Source organism: Coptis chinensis, chromosome 1, assembly GCF_015680905.1.
Source record: "Coptis chinensis isolate HL-2020 chromosome 1, ASM1568090v1, whole genome shotgun sequence".
Taxonomy (NCBI): Eukaryota; Viridiplantae; Streptophyta; class Magnoliopsida; order Ranunculales; family Ranunculaceae; genus Coptis; species Coptis chinensis.
The window spans coordinates 38,304,686-38,322,588 of record NC_141456.1 but is presented as its reverse complement, the minus strand read 5'-3'; the positions used below and the strand labels follow the sequence as shown (position 1 = coordinate 38,322,588).

The window sequence follows — 17,903 nt, the reverse complement described above, 5'->3', positions numbered from 1 at the left end:
TACAACAGACTTTTAACAAATAAACATCAATAACATACTAAAGTATACTAAAAAGAAAATCCAAATAAAGTTTAATTTTCACTTTTTCAACTATATATGATGCTTGCTTTTTCTTAGGTTATTTTAATCTTTCACAAGACACATGACCAAAAAAAACCCGCATCACCAACTATAGTTTTGTTCAATGCCAAAAAATATCATCTGATATATCAATATATCGGTGATATATATCAGAATATGGGTACATGATATAGAAATAATGTGATATTTCGGTGAGATATATTAATTTATTTTTGGACCGATATATATATTCCGTTTACCATACTTTTTTTATACCATAGTTTATACCACACTCCACAACTTTACTTACAACATGAATTATAACATAGTTTTTTGTGGATGTGTTCAATTAACCATGAAGATCACCTCTATAAAATTTCACCTCATTTTATAATGTTTAACTATGTCAAAAAATGATTGCAAAATCGAAAAATATGTACCGTTAAAAAAAAATCAAAGTTTACAACAACTTTTAACTAGGTTAGAGATTTCTAAATGAGATAAATTTTTGTGAAGATGTTATCTATGGTTAATAAATCATATCCACAAATTATTATCGCTTAATTCATCTTGTAAGGGGGTGTGGTATAAACTATGATATAAAAAGTATGATAAACGAAATCTGCTCTACAAATTATGTATCGTATTTTCCGATATATATATTGGTGATATATCTGATATATTTGATATATATCGATTGACTTGTTGACTGTTTGACTGATTTTTTTGACTGTTGACTGATAATTTCGACATATGTCATTATATCGGTGATATTTTCGATATATATTGAAATTTTAACTATTTCACAAAAAAATTAGAATTTCTGAAATATCTTGATATATCGATATATCCCGATATATTTCGGTTCTTGGGGGTCCGAAATATCGGCCGTTATGGAAAATTTGGGCCCTGGTTTTTGTTAGCTTTTTAGACCATGTTTTAGTAGTGAAAAAAACGGAAAAAACAATGCAAAAGGGTTACACACGTTGACACGTGTTTGCCTTCTATGGTTAAAAATGTAATCACTTTTGGTAACACAGATTAAATTATTGGCTTATGCTCTAAGCCCAACTCACTATATAGGATCCAAAAATAAAAGATTTATATGAGTAAGCCCGGCAATATATGGGCCTGAAAATAAGCAAAAAGAAAAGTCTAAAACTAAAAGCATCTAAATTACCAAGCCCAACCATAAGCCCAAAACACAAGTATAGCCGAACCTTTAAAACATGCTATGTAACAATCCCGGCCATAGGCTGGCTCAAGGGCTAGTTTTAACTTTTAAACGCTAGGCTGTGGGCTAGCCCCTAGGCCTTCTAGGCGACTAGGCAATGCCTAGACGGGCTAGGCGCTAGACGATTGTTTTTTCCCTAATATATATAGTAATACACACATATACTACAAGAAATGAAAAAAATTATTTTCCATAACTCAAAAAATAAACACAAACAAAGATATTTATTACAAAAATGCGTAATAGTTGAAGAATATCGACTTCATATAAAAACATACTATTTGTTATAATGCATATAAATTTACATTAGGACTTTAGTATTTTAAACTCATTCAAATCTTAAGCCTACACGGGCTTTTAATTTTCGATATTTAATCATTCAAAACAAAATAAAATAATAATAATTGATTGGACCGCCTAGACCCGTCTAGTCGGTCCACCGATTTTTTAAACGACTTGGGCCTAGGTGAGTCGGTTGGGCGCCTAATAAGATAGAGACGCTTCAAAGCGTCCCGCCTTAGACCGATTTTTAGAACAGTGTTTTTAAGTAGAGAGTTATGTACTGTGAAACAAAAATTGCACAGTACATGGATTATTTATTTGAGATATTTTGTCTTTTCCGTAATAGGCTATTGGCCCTGTCCAATGGAATATTAGCAAAATCGTAAGTCCAACCTCGGTCCATTGACTAGTCTGCAATTTTTTCTACCAGTATTATCTTTGAAAGTTTGTTTTTCCGAACGAACGTAGCCAGTTCTCTTGCGCTAGCTAGGGACCCAAAAAAATATTGTCCTGTGTCCGATTGTCTGACTGCTTCTCTCCTTTATTAGTCTCCCTCCACCAATTTTTTCATTGCTCTCATACCCTCATTTTTTCTGAATTTTTTTCTTTCACAATCACAATATGCAAGCAGTGGCGGAGCCAGGGGGAAGAGTACGCCCTGGCTCACCCTCAACTTTCAGCAAAACAATTTTTTTTTTTATTGTTCGGCAAAAACTAAAACCCCATAACCGAAAACTTTACCAAAAAAAAGAAAACAGACTCAACAGTATAAAGTCCATCGTACAGGACATCTTTTAGACTCAACAATCAACACACAAACCACCGAAACCAAACAAAGAAACAAAAACCAATACGTACTCCACTTTGACTTTTTCTCTCCTTATCAAAAAGTTATATAAAACCACGACCCAGGTACTCCACTTTTTCTCCCTTCTCTTTATTATTCTAGTTAGCTATTTATAAATCCTAAATTCTTCTAGGTAAGCCTAATATTATTAAATTTCTTGTCTAAATTTTTTTTATCTTTTTATATTGATTCCTAAGCCATATTTTTTTAATTTTTTTATATTCTTTTTGTAAATTCATTAAACCACATATTTTTATTTAATTTAATTTTGTGAATATCATAATATCATTGGTGGTTTATTTTAATTGGTGCAATTTCAATTCAGTTGATTAATGGTTTTTTTTTAAAATTATTTAAACAGATATGTTAAAGTATTTGATCAAAGGAAAGTCATTGCCTGCTCAACCTACTCAACTACCTAATAACACAAATAATGTTGCCAGTGTTGAAGTAGGATCCTCCTCAAAGCGAAGTCACCAAGAAACTGATGATGGTTGTGTTGAACAACCCACGTTAAAACGGGTTCAACGTGAAAATCGTGAAGAACTTGACTTGTCTAGTTTTCAGGGAGACCCTGCACTGAGGAAAAATATTTCAGATTATCATCCTAATGATCAAGACTTGGTAAGAAGAACATATTTGCTTAGGGGTCCTTGCCAGCCTAATCATGCTTTTCCTCTAAGAACAAGAGGCAAGAAAATCCGACGCTTTCAGAAAGAGTGGTATGAGGAGTTTAATTGGTTGGAATATAGTATTCACGAAGATGCCACATTTTGTCTATATTGTTATATCTTTAAACCTAATAACGGGGCACAAGGAGGTGGGGATGTTTTTTCTCACATGAGGTTTACTAATTGGGAAAGGAAAACCAAATTAAAAGAGCACGTTGGAGGACCGAATAGTGCTCATAATATTGCTTACAGGGCAGCACAGGCTTTGTTAAATCAAGAGCAAAGATATCGGAGACATTTCTTCACGCATAATCGACCAAGTTTGAAGGGATTATCGAATACACCTAACCGCAATAACCGGGTTGCATTAGGTTTCTTTTGAGACAAAGTTTAGCTTTTCGTGGCCATGATGAATCAGATGAGTCGATCAATAAAGGTAATTTTCTTGAACTTATACAATTTCGAAAGATCATAACGGCTAATTAAGAAAGTTCTTGATAATGCTTCCAAAAATCAGAAATTGACCTCACCGATATCCAAAAAGATATTGTGAATTAATTTCCGTAGAAACTACAAATGCTATTCTAAAAGATCATGAAAATTCATTGTTTGCTATTTTAGTTGATGAAGCACGTGATATATCAATTAAGGAGCAAATGATAGTTGTTTTGCGTTATGTCGACAAGAAAGGTTGCGTGATTGAGAGATTTTTTGGAGTTGTGCATGTTAAGGAAACTAGTGCAGTAACACTTAAAAAGGCAATCGATGAGTTGTTCTCTAAGCATAGGTTGAGCATATCTAGACTGTGTGGACAAGGGTATGATGGGACTAGCAATATGCAAGGTGATTTGAATGGCCTAAAACCACTTGTAATGAAGGAGAATAAGTCTGCATTTTATGTTCATTGTTTTGCCCATCAGCCTCAGTTAGCCCTTGTATCAGTTGCAAAGAACCAGGAGTCAATCGCTAACCTTTTTAGTATTCTCTCTAATGTGGTAAATACTGTTGGAGCATCATGTAAGAGACGAGATATGTTGCGCGATGCAATGAAGGCTAGAGTTGTTGCAACGTTACAAAGCAGAGAAATTTCAAGTGGTAAAGGGTTGAATCAAGAGACTAATCTTAAACGATCTAGTGACACTCGATGGGGCTCACACTATTATACACTTCTTGGCATGATAACCACTTATGGTTCAGTAGTTGATGTGCTTAATAATATAGTGGAAGATGGTTCAAGCTCGGAACAAAGAGGTGAAGCTTACAGATTATTGGATTCAGTGCAGTCTTTTGAATTTATCTTCAATTTACATTTGATGAAAGCGATACTAGGAATTAGCAATGATTTGTCAAAGGCTTTGCAACGTAAAGACCAAGACATTGTCAATGTCATGGCTCTTGTTAAAATAATAAAGGTACGCTTACAGACGATGAAAGATGATGGGTAGGATAGTATCCTAACTGAAGTTTCTTCACTATGTGCCAAACATGAAGTGGTTGCTCCAAATATGGAAGAGAGGTATATGGCTCGAGGGAGGTCTCGACGAAGAGCAGAAGGAAACACCAGTTTACAATTTTACATTACTATCGTGTTGGATTATTCTATCACTGTATTGATTTGCAACTTCAAGAGTTAAACAATCGGTTTAATGAAGCAAACACAAAATTACTTCTTTGTATGACATGTTTTGATCCTAGTGAATCGTTTGTTGCTTTCAATAAGCAAAAGTTGATCCATTTTGCTCGACTTTATGCCGATGATTTTTCAGAGATAGATAAGATGGAATTAGCGGATCAACTTGAGAATTATATCATTGATGTGCGTTTCGACACTAAGCTTGGTGAAGTAAATGGAATTAGCGGCCTAGCCAAAAAAATGGTTGAGACAAAGAAAGACATTGTGTATCCACTTGTTTATTTGTTGATTAAGTTGGTGCTGATTTTACCTGTTGCTACTGCCACTGTGGAGAGGGCATTTTCTGCTATGAATATCATAAAGAATTGTTTTATGCTAATCGGATGGCGATGAATGGTAGAATGATTATTTAATAACATACATTGAAAAAGAAGTTTTTGATAGCATTGATACCGAGTTGATCTTACAACACTTCCAGAAAATAAAGAAATGTGACGAAAAAGAAGGCCGCCGAGGAAAACTATGAATTAGTACTTGTTTAGATTTGATTATTTTTTTTCTTTTCTTTTTTTCTAATACATTAATATATATATTATTATTATTTTGTATGCTTGGTTTTTGTTTGGCTGGCTCACCCTCACTTACATTCCTGGCTCCGCCACTGTCTACAAGGGCTATTTTCTTCTCATCATTCTTTTTCCTCTCTAATCTTCTATTTTATCTTGTGAAACCTATCAATCCCATTCAATTCATTCTCTCCACTTTTGAAACGACGAAGATTCGCGAGTTCGACACCACGGTATACTAGTAATTACTTCGCCTTTGAGTGCCAAGAACCCAAACCCGTGTTGGAATCTCTATGAGTATTTCGAAATACTAGTGTGTGTGTGCAAAGTGGAGGAGATTAACAAAGTGTGTTCTCTCCACTTTAGTGCATTGTGGATAGTCCCACATTGGTTAACCACCACTAGCAAGTGAGGTATATGAGGAATTCCTCTACCATAAGGCGTGCCCTTAGGTACAAATGCTTTGTGTTTAGGAGGAGGACTCATCCAAAACCACATCGCCATGCTACCCGCACCGAGTCGGCATGGGCTTGGGCTTGGGCTTTCATCGTCTAGTGGGTAGTGGCTATCCAAAAGCCTAAATTTGTTCTGTTTTTTGCAAAGTTTCAAAGTGTCCTATCTCTAGTTGGTTTCTTCTTACTTATCTGTTTGCAAAACTGACTTAGAGTTTGAGGATGAGTCCTTCTCCCATCTAGAAACCGACTACCTTCCTCTATATATTGAGGGTTGTACGTCCATGGAGAGGTATCCAAATCCAGACGCAGAGAAACACTTTTCACTTCTTCAGAACTCGTGAATTCCAGAGACAGACCTTCACACCACACGAAATCGAGAAAAGCGTAACTCGAATTCCCATCTTATTCTTCTTCTCTTCTTCCGCCAACCGCCGAGGAGAGTTATATTCTTGCTTCAGTAGGGGTATGCGTTCTAGTGCAAAGTCGATCATTGCTAACCATTAAATCCTGTGAGGAAGACATCACTGCTGCCTTTCTACACCATTGAAAGGGGCGAAATCTTTTCTTAAGGACAGCCTAATATGCGCTTTGGTTATTACCTATTAATTCTGTCCTTGTCTCTTTATTCTTTTCTTTATTCACATCCAACAACCCGTACATAATGACGTTGACGCATTAAAAAGAGACTTCCTACTAATCAGTGTTTTCCATAGTCAGTGTTTTCCATTTTTAAAATCATGTATCTACATCTTATCAAAAAGTGGCCAAGGCATGTGTTCACTTTCATCCCTTCATGCAAACCAAATGTAGTGATTTAATTTGTAAATCTAAAGTTTGGTCGTGGATTGTGCTATGAACTCATAAGCATAACTCCAACAACGTCACATTCTAACAAGCATATGGGGTGACATCGACCCCTTGAGTGGATTCTGTATCCGCCCATGCATATGAGACGAAAGTACTTGGGTTGTTTGCGTTTGGAGCAGTTAAGCATATACTACAGATATAAGGAGATCTTATGTAGAAGACAACAATAAAAATGTATAAAATGGGAAGAAGAACGAGTCAAAGATTTAGAGAATTTTGACGTATATAAGAGTAATATGAATAATATCACCGATTCACCGACTGGCTTTATTTTATACTGAAAATTATAGAGTGGAACTCTGAAGTCTCAACTCATGAATTATTAACGTCAGTCCGGTTTGTTTTGAGCCGAAATTATTAATGAAAATGTGTACTTGAGCCGAAATAAGTAAAAAATGATAGTCGACAATCCAATTTTAGACTTATTGGCAAAATTAAAATTGAAGACTTATAGCAAAAATATTATTGGGTTTTGTCCTTTGGGCCGTAATCTCTGAAAACACAATTCCCTCATCATTAGCCCATAAGGCTTTTGGCCCGCATCCACAACTACATACAATTTTCTGTAGGTCTTGTTCACAATAAAATTAATAAACAAGGAGTGACTCTCAATGACAAAAATACCGAAAAAGTAACTCTCAAGGACACTTTTTTATTTTTGTAACTCAGAAGCACCGGGTAGATGAAAGGTCAAGTATACCTTTGACGCGAAATAAAAAACGGATCAGGTAGATAAAATGTCAAGTGTACCCCTGACGCAAAATAATTAACGTCCCGGCCCAGATGAAACGACCCGATGTATTTAGTATGAACATTGAATGTTCATAGTCCTTGGGTATGTTGAATGTTCATAATCCTTTGGGTATGAACATTGAATATTCATACATGAACATTCAATGTTTATAGTTCTTGGGTATGAACATTGAATGTTCACAGTGAACATTCAATGTTCATAGTCCTTGGGTATGAACATTGATTGGGTATGAACATTCAACGTTTATAGTCCTTGGGTATGAACACTGATTGGGTATGAACATTCAATGTTCATAGTCCTTGGGTATAAACATTGATTGGGTATGAACATTCAATGTTTATAGTTTTTTGGGTATGAACATTCAATGTTCATAGTCTTTAGGTATGAACATTAATTGGGTATGAACATTGAATGTTCATAGTCCTTTTGGTATGAACATCAATGTTCATACATCAATATATTGTATAAAGTACATTAACCTATTTTGATATGAACAATCATTGTTCATACACCAGCAGAAGGTATGAATACTCATTGTTCATAGTAAAATGACAGAAATGGTAAAATCGGAAAACATTTATTTTAAATTCGGGTCATTTGTCCTTGAGGGTTATTTTCATGGAAGGGTATAACTGAGATTTTAAAAAATGTAAAAAGGCGGGGCCAACTTATTTTGTCCTTGAGGGTTACTAATTTTGAAATAGTGAGTTCGTGAGTTACTTTTCCCCAAAATTTGTCCTTGTGAGTTACTCATAAAAAACCGTGTCCTCTAGACTTCATTTTCTCCAAAATTGGGCCTTGGGACCAATTTCTTGATTAATAAAGTTGCAGTGGTTGTAAGTTGTGACTTGTAAGAGTCTGTGAACATGCTTTTGCTCTACATCATCGCCTTTCAGGTGGAGATTGAAGAGTTGAAAGTTGAGACCTTATATATAGTGTACCATGTGTAATGAGGTGGTCTAGCTAAATATAGATTTGTTATTATGACTTCACCTATTCCATTTTTGTGTAAATAAAGTTCTTTCTTATATCCATACTCAGGGGCGGCTCTGAGTTTATTGAGGCCCTAGCTGAGCTCTTAAGGTGGAGGCCCTTTACTATGCATACAGACCCTAATGAAAAAAAAATCACACGCAAATAGAGATAATAGGGCAATAGTCGTCAGCGAATTTGAGGCCCTAGTTTTGGGCTAAATTTTTTGGGCCCCAGCTGGTTGCCTCTCTTGGCTACCCCAGAGCCGGCCCTGTCCATACTGTACTGTGGCTGGCCGGAATATTGTGCCAATATTACCAAAACAAGCCTCAAAAACTTTTGTGGCGTGCACATTTCTAATGAGATACCGTTCAACCAAGTGCATTGGACAGACCCCTTTGATCAGCTCATGTTATACTTGTGGAGAAATTGCCGTGGATATGATGTGTTTTGAACGTTTGGGTTCAGACATTTTCATAGTATAGCCAATGAAGACATGAACATGAAGTATTCCACATTATCTTTAGTAATCACAACATCAATTCCTACTAAACGAAAAAACAACACCAATGAATCTCTACTACTAGTATAGCCTATAATGATCGTGGCCTCTTAAATTCATCCGGGACTTTTTCTGACGCATAATACCCTTGATGAATAATAAAATCAAATGTCTAGATATTTATTAATGAGGACTATTTTGTCTTTTTATGTGTTTATAAATTTTCAGTACTGATATTGTCCTTAAATAAAACAATTGATTAACACTTTTAAATAGGGCCAATCAATCTTTTCATGTGGGAGTATATTAGAAAACCAAATCCACGCCATTCTGATTTGTACGCATTACTATTAATGCCATTTATTTAGCAATAATTGCGTTATTTAATAAACTAAGACTTTAATTACCACAAATAAATACACGAAAACCTTTCCGTTTCAATCTCGACTCCACGTCTCCCACCTCTTTTGCAAACAGTAAAAGAGAGCTCGCACCTAGATTTTAAACTTTTTCCCAACTCTTTGCTTGCAAATCCCCTGAAAAAGCCACTCTCATTGAAATCGATAAAATCAATTTTTTCTTTACCAGATGGATGCGAATTGGGTTAATTGTCGAAAAAGAGGGTTCTCTTTGAATATTATCAAGACATTGATGGTTGTTTTGACAATTCGTGAACCTCATCCAATGTTGTAATGAAAGCTTAAAAGAATATATTCATTCTTGAGTTCTGAAGAATACTGATGAACGAGACAAAATGAGTTCCAAAAGAGATTCATGTAGAGGAACCCACATATCCCATCTCAAAAACCTTCCCATGTCTTTATCCCTCACTCATCATAATGGAGTAGAAACCACATCATTATTTTCTATTATTGGTTTTGTTCGTTCTCATTATTGGTAAGATTGTGGAACCAATACTACTCTGATTCTTCAAGTTTCTCATCATATTGTTATTTGCAAATATATTCAAAGAAACTGTGTATGTTCTTTGACTGTTGACAAACCATTCTTCCTTCTATAACAAATATAATCACGATGTGTTTATTGAATGTTATTTTGCTTTCATTTGTCTCTGTTTTCAATCATTCCCGGGTGCAAAAGTTTGAGCGGCTAATGATGGAGAGAAGATGATCTATTAACGGGCGCAATGCCCGTACTAGGAATGGGACATTTCAAGTGCAAGAGATTTGTAAAAGACAGAAACTATCATCTGAAAATGAGTTTAGATTTCATTCCTGGTATAAAGTTAGATTTAATTTCTCTGTAACTTTCTACTTTAACTCTCCATGTATACGACCTGTTTAGTTTGGTGTGTGCATTTAACATTTCAACGTCTAGGTACTGGACTAGATAACTTTGCTCCATGTCTGTCGTGCATATAAGAGTTTTCTTTTTAATTTTATTTTTTCTATGTTTTGTTTTCGTTAAATTTTTTGGTTGCTGTTCTTTAAAATAATAACAGGCTCTAACTTCATTGGGTTCATACTGCTTGCATTTATATCGCATATATAGGACATCATCCATCATCAAGAAAGCATGCATGTACTCTGTATCTAGGCTGGTGTTACCGTGTTAGGCATACATTTTTGTTTACAAGGAGGTATGTCTTTTATATGAATCATTAATGTGGAACAGTGGAAGTTCGTATTTAAGTATGTCCCCATAATGTGATAAACAACCACCCACCCCCTGTCTTGGTGTTGTCTTGGTGTTTTATGATGCTTAGCTTGATAGTATATTAGTATGAGGCTGTAAAGATGTCTTAATTTTAGATTCACTCGAGTTAACTCTATATTTTAGTCATGATCTCTTTATCTCTCCTTTTACTTTGCATTGTAGTTGATTTCCGGCTTGAATTTACACATACGTCCTTAAGAGTACTATATCATCTTAAGAGTGTGGGCCTCGGGTTCTCGAAGGTGTGCTTAATGATCAATGTGTTTTCTATTCGACTGTAGACTATTGTATTTTTCTTTTATTTGATTTTATTTGCTCTTTTTATTTGTTTTGTGTGTGCTGATTTCGTATAAATACTTGATCATTCGGTTTTTCTAAATTATTTCCTAGATTTATTTTCTTATGCCTCTCAGGAAAAGTCATGTGAGAGTTCATCTCTTATAAGCGGTCATGCAAGTAAGCCATGGACTTCGTTTGGCGAATGTTAGTGTACTGTACTCTAGGTGTTAAGAGTTTTTTTTGTGTAACCCGTTCAAGAATTTATCTATTTGCCCACATATGTGAGATCACTATTCGAGGATCTGCAACTATTCCACTCATATTGATTCTATATAAGGTCTTCATGGGATGATAATGAGTCATAATGGGGCTTGGAGAAAGTTTGGTACACCTAAGCCTATCAATAATTCAGATTTTGTTGGTCTGCCTTATTACAAGCAAATGGTGATAGAACAATGGTACCGAACAACCTTATTGATATTCAATGTTACTTCCCAGGAACTTGAAGCTTCGAATACTTATTCCAAGCATTCATCAATTATAAATTAATGGACTGGAAATTTCGAGGTCAAGTCTGTCCAGGATTGCATTAGTACTTAGAAGTAGTCCTGCCATTCGCATATCCCACGACATACACTACACTATATATTGCTGAGGCTTCACTAGAAGCATCTATTGTTGCGTAGTCTTCTGTATATGTTGCTGAGGCTTCACTTGCAAACAAGGAGCTCAAAAAGAAATTGAGTAATATAGAAGGTATAATCCTTTACTCCATGATCTTTCTATTTTTTTTATTTTTATTTTATTTTTGGACAATTTAATCGTTTATTGTTGTTACATTAATGTAAAGAGGAACTCATAGGTGTGTTGTACTGCTTTACTAAAATTTGATATGGTTGGAATTAACTTTTGAAATTCCAAGTACTTAAGTGTTTCAGAAATCTTTTTTAACTGGAAAGATTAAAAAATAAAAATAAAAGAGATTATTTACCAAAAACGGTTTTAGGTGTTGAATTTGTTGTTAAAAGTCTTGGTGCACCGAATTTTCCGGGGGGCTTTGAACTGAATTTCTGGTTATAAGGAAGTGGCTAATGGTGTTTAAGCAGTGTGTATACTTTGCCTTCGTTGTCGCTTCTAAGGATATGTTTTGTGTTGATAGAGAAAGATTATTAATTTCATCTTATTAATTGACATCCTATGAAGTTCCGCGGCAAAGTATGTCAGATGAAGGATTGTAACATAGCTTTTTCATAGATGTGGCCTAAGAATGATAGTTTGTAATAGAACCATCTTCCATCATTCTCTTTGGCTTTTATGCATCCTGCTGCTTTTGATTGAGTTTGACTGTAATATGCATTTCCTTTACCAAGTTACAACGATGCTGTAAGTGTGAACTATCTTATTCTTTATTTATTATTTTATGAAATATAATCTCTTCCCTCCGTGAAGGACTTGCTTGAAAGGTTGAAAGTAAATCACGAGAAAAAAACCCTCAATCATCAATCAAAATAAAAAAAACATGGATGAAGAGTACGATGTGATTGTTTTGGGGACAGGTCTCAAAGAATGCATCCTCAGCGGTCTTCTCTCTGTTGACGGCCTCAAGGTCCTGCACATGGATAGGAATGACTATTACGGCGGAGGGTTGACTTTGCTCAATCTCATTCAACTGTGGAAAAGATGTAGGGGAGATGACAAGCCTCCAGCACATTTAGGCTCTAGCAGGGACTATAATGTGGACATGATACCAAAGTTCATGATGGTAAATGGTACCCTGGTGCGCACACTCATCCATACAGATGTTACGAAATATTTGTCCTTTAAGGCTGTCGATGGAAGTTTTGTCTTTAACAAATGAAAGGTTCCAAAGAATGCATACATGGAGGCCCCGAAATCTCCTCTAATGGGTTTATTTGAGAAGCGCCGTGCTCGCAAGTTTTTCATTTATGTTCAAGATTTACAAACCACAAACACACGAGGGAATGGACCTTACAAGAGTAACTACAAGACAACTTATTGCGAAATACGGTCTCGATGACAACACAGTGGACTTTATTGGTCATGTTGTGGCACTTCATAGAGATGACTGTTACCTTGATGAACCTGCACTTGATACAATGATGAGAATGAAGCTTTATGCAGAATCTGTAGCACGTTTTCAAGGAGGATCACCGTATATATATCCTCTACATGGCTTAGCAGAGCTTCCTCAGGCTTTTGCACGGCTCAGTGCAGTGTATGGTGGAACGTACATGCTAAATAAACCTGAAGGCAAGGTAGAGTTTGATGATGAAGGAAAGGTAACGGTGTTTGGTGACACTTCCGAAGGGGAAACTACCAGATGCAAGAAAGTTGTCTGTGATCCTTCTTACTTGCCCAATAAGGTTAGGAAGGTTGGGAGGGTTACCAGGGCAATCTGTATTATGAGCCATCCTATCCCGAATACAAATGATTCTCATTCGGTGCAAGTCATCCTCCCTCAGAAGCAATTAGGCCGCAGATCAGACATGCACCTCTTCTGCTGTTCGTATTCACACAATGTTGCCGCTAAGAGAAAATTCATTGCCTTTGTTTCTACGGAAGCAGAGATCGATCATCCTGAAGTTGAACTGAAGCAAGGAATCGACCTTCTAGGGCCTGTTGATGAGATATTTTTCGATGTCTATGATAGATATGAACCTGTCAATGGACCCTCCCTGGACAATTGCTTTATATCAATGAGTTATGATGCCACTACACACTTTGAGTCAACTGTTATGGATGTGCTCAACATGTATACCCTTATCACTGGAAAGGTACTTTCGACCTCGGTGTGGATTTACGTCTTTGCCAGTCTTTGCGGAAGAATGAGAAGCTGACGTTATACTTGGTTTAACCATTTATGCTTGCATCTTCTGTAATTTTATTAGATTGTCATGTTTCCAATGTCTGTAATGTTACAGTTACGGTGAATCTACTCAGTCATGAAATCCGATCCTACAACATGGATTTGTTTGATGCAAACTGATGAAAAGTTTCATGGCTTAAAAAAAAAAAAACGCGAGGTGAGGATGATGTAGAATCTCGAAGTAAGGACTTTTAAGGGGAGGAGGTGGTATAGACTTTCCACTCAACATACTTTACCTCCATTACCAACAAAGAAAGCTTTCAGCAGCTGCTGCAAATATACAACTATACGTACATATGATCTTTTTCTTTCAAATGTTGTGCCTATCAGAGTTACAAAACCTACCTCCTCTCAAGGTTCCATGTGCTACCCTATTCTATAAATCTGTATTGTTAATACGTGCATTGAGATGCACATGCATGATGCTAGTTTGAGTAAAGAGTATATATGGGACATAAAATTTAGACCACGAGGATATCCCTATAGGGACGCCAGCCGAGACCGTTGGATCCGAGATCTAACGGTCTGAAAATAAAAAACAAACCCATATTCTCTCTCTTCCTTTTTGTTTTTGATTTTCGGACCGTTAGATCTCGGATCCAACGGTCTCGAAACACTCATCCCTATAGGGATATCCTTGTGGTAGCCCAGATCTAAAATTTACCATATACAGTATATGTACTTTGTAGCTGTGAAAAGAAATGTTAGTATCAGATCCAAATATAAGCAAAATGATAGCAACAGTCGATCAAAATTCCAAAAACAATGGTGTTGTACTGAACTACTGATAAGCATCCAGATAATTAATGCCTACTGAACTTTTCGTGTGTACTAGCGAGGAAGCACATGCACGCACCATAAAGTCAATGTTAATTCGTCGTAAATTTGTAATCAAGCAATTAGAAAGTTAAAGCTAGTCATTGGCAAAGGGTCACACCAAAAACCTGGAACTGATTATCATAAATTACCTATCAAAATTTACCAGAAATCGTAAGAAAGAGTACAAGAAAGAGTATCTTAATAGACAAATTAAGGGCATATCCAGGGGGGGCTAAAATTACACCTCCACGTAGACTACACATACGTGGCATTAGGATTTTATAACTCTAATTGCATACTATTGTATAGTTTAAAAATATCCACACTCTATATTCTCCAATGAAGTGTAAAAAAAAATTAGATTTTAAACTCGGACGTCACTTAAAATGACGTCTCTCTTTGACGTCCAAGTTAAAATTTTTCAAATTATGACTTTAGAACTAGAAAGGGACATGACTTAAAGTGACGTCCGAAATTTTATTTGTTCGGACGTTGGTTAAAGTGTCGCCCAAGCTATTTATCAACTGATAGCGAGACGGGAAATTCTCCACCTCTATTAACTAATAGTCTATTACTTACGGTATACTGCTCCCATTGGAAAGAGTTTTTTGACACTTAGAGTGTAAACTTTACACTCTATATGGTTTACACCCTCCATTAGAGATGCCCTAACAAGGACCCGCGTACTCTAACAAGTCTCTTAAATCCCTTTAGGAGATAATATTTTGAGGCAAAATACTTACGTGCATCTCAAGCATAAAATAAGGTGCATATAATGGAAATTTGGTAATTGCATGTGCATCGGTTGCAAGAAGTTTTAGTTAATAACTTATGCGTTGATGATATTTCATTGAGAAATTTATGTTTTTTTTACAGTTAAAATTTGGGGTTAAAACAGACCCCCACCTATATATAACCAAAGTTTGAATTTTACATCCACTCTAAGAGTAATGGTCATTAGGGAGGGTGCAACATTATAAACTTGAATACCTACTAATCCCCTATTACATACTATATTGTATCCTCATTAGGAAACCCCTCAATGAGGAACAAGCATTAGAGAACCAAATTAATACATCCCAACATATCCATAGCCCAGCCCAGCATAGTCATAGCCCAACATAGCCAGGCTCCAAGTCTTTGCACAATACATCCCAACATTTATGTTTGATTGGTTGCCGGAAGAACGAACCCAAAAAATAAAAATAAAAATAAAATAAAATAAAAAAAAATAATATATAGCTCCTAAAAAGACCTTAAATAACGACCAAATCTAAAACAACCACAACTTCACCACAAAATGATTTAAAACCTAATCATTTGTACATATGATCTACTAACCATAAAAAACATCTCTACAAAAATTCAACTCGTTTGACAATTTTTAACATTGACAAAAGATGATTGCAAAAACTAAACATTTCTGGACCGTTATATATTTTTCAAAAATGAACAACAATTTTTATCTAAGTTAGAGGATATCAAACGAGTTGAATTTTTGTAGAGATATGATGTTCCAATTCTTTATGGCTAGTAGATCATATGCACAAAAGATTAGGTTTTAAATTATTTTGTAGGTGAAATTGTGGTTGTTTTAGATTTGCTCTTTATTTAAGGTCCTTTTAAGAACTGGGCTGTATATATATATATATATATATATATATATATATATAATTTTAAAAGTACATACTTATTTTAAAGTTAAAATAAGTACGTAAGTAAAACATCACATAGAAAATGAATTCAACTCTAATTTTTTGTGGGTAATACCTACATACCATAAAGACCATCTCCACAAAATTTGATCTAATTCGGAAACCTCTAATCCAGCTAAAAATTGTTGTCATCTTTAAAAAGAAATCTAACGGTCCAGAAAGTGGTTTTTTTGCAATCATCTTTTGTCTAAGTTAGAGATTTCCAAATGAGTTGAAATTTTGTAGAAATGATGTTTATGGTGAGTAGATGATAATCTAAAAATTAGGTTTGAATTCATTTTCTAAGTGAAGTTTTATTTTATATATATATATATATATATATATATATATATATATATATATATATATATATATATTTCCTAAAAGAACCTTAAATAAGGACCTTAAATAAGTACCAAATCTAAAACACCCACAATTTCACCTACAAAATGATTTATAGCCTAATCTTTTGATACTAACCATAAATAACATCTCTACAAAAATTCAACTCGATCGTTTGACAATTTTTAACATTGGCAAAGGATGATTGCAAAAACTAGACATTTCTGGACTTTTATATATATTTTCAAAAGTGGAAAACAATGTTATCTAAGTTAGAGGATATCAAACGAGTTGAATTTTTGTAGAGTTACTCTTTATGGTTAGTAGATCATATGCACAAAAAGATTAGATTATAAATCATTTTTGTGTAGGTGAATATATATATATATATATATATATATATATATATATATATATATATAGTCCGACTCCTAAAATGACCTTTAATAAGTATCAAATCTAAAACATTCACAACTTCACCTACAAAATGATTTAAATCCTAATATTTTGTGTATATGATCTACTAACTATAAAGAATATCTCTATAAAAATTCAACTCGTTTTAACACTGGCAAAAGATGATTGCAAAAACTAGACATTTCTGAACCTTTATATATATATTCAAAAGTGGAAAACAATTTTATCTAAGTTAGAGGCCGGATATCAAACGAGTTAAATTTTTGTAGAGATGTTCTTTATGGTTAGTAGATCATATACACAAAAGATTAGGGTTTAAATCATTTTGTAGGTAAAGTTGTAGGTGTTTTAGATTTGGTACTTATTTAAGGTTCTTTTAGGAGCCGGGCTGTATATATATATATATATATATACGTCGACATACAGAAATGACATACGGAATTGACATACGCAATACTACCTACCTACATAATAAACTAAAAGCTGATTTTATGGAGATGTGATCTCCACAACATGGAGATCATCTCCACAAAAAATTAGCTCCTTTGAACATGTTTAACCCTACTAAAAATTGAGTTCAAATTATAAATTTATCTGACGGTCTAAAATTTTAATACTCTTTTGACACTCTTTTGACAAAACTAGACACATCCGATTGAGCTGATTTTTTGTGGAGATACTATCCATGGTAGGGATATAATATCTACCAAAAATCAACTCTTAGAGTAATGTGCAAGTCTGCTTTTGGATTGCGTATGTCAATTCCGTATGTCATTTTTGTATGTCGACGTAGCCAGCTCCTATATATATATAGGGAGGGATAGAAGCACATTCATTATGCGCACATTATAGCCACATTTTTGACATACAAATGAATTAAGGCCTAGTTTTTTGTAGAAATGATCTCCCCACCATAAAGATTATCTTCACAAAAAAACATAATAT

The 17,903-nt window shown here is 34.8% G+C and overlaps 1 protein-coding gene and 1 pseudogene across 1 annotated transcript; both read left to right on the top strand.

Moving 5' to 3' along the window:
- Positions 1-3,750: 3,750 nt before the first annotated feature.
- Positions 3,751-4,539, top strand: LOC147523873 (uncharacterized). The gene has a single exon (XM_086572746.1). It carries the CDS (start codon positions 3,751-3,753, stop codon positions 4,537-4,539), a length of 789 nt encoding a protein of 262 aa, XP_086428872.1.
- A 7,487-nt stretch (positions 4,540-12,026) lies between these two features.
- Positions 12,027-13,657, top strand: LOC147523872 (guanosine nucleotide diphosphate dissociation inhibitor 2 pseudogene; annotated as a pseudogene).
- Positions 13,658-17,903: the final 4,246 nt, after the last annotated feature.

Bases quoted from the DNA above. Each gene is read 5' to 3' on its own strand.
- LOC147523873 (XM_086572746.1), top strand. From the start codon at position 3,751: ATGATAGTTGTTTTGCGTTATGTCGACAAGAAAGGTTGCGTGATTGAG.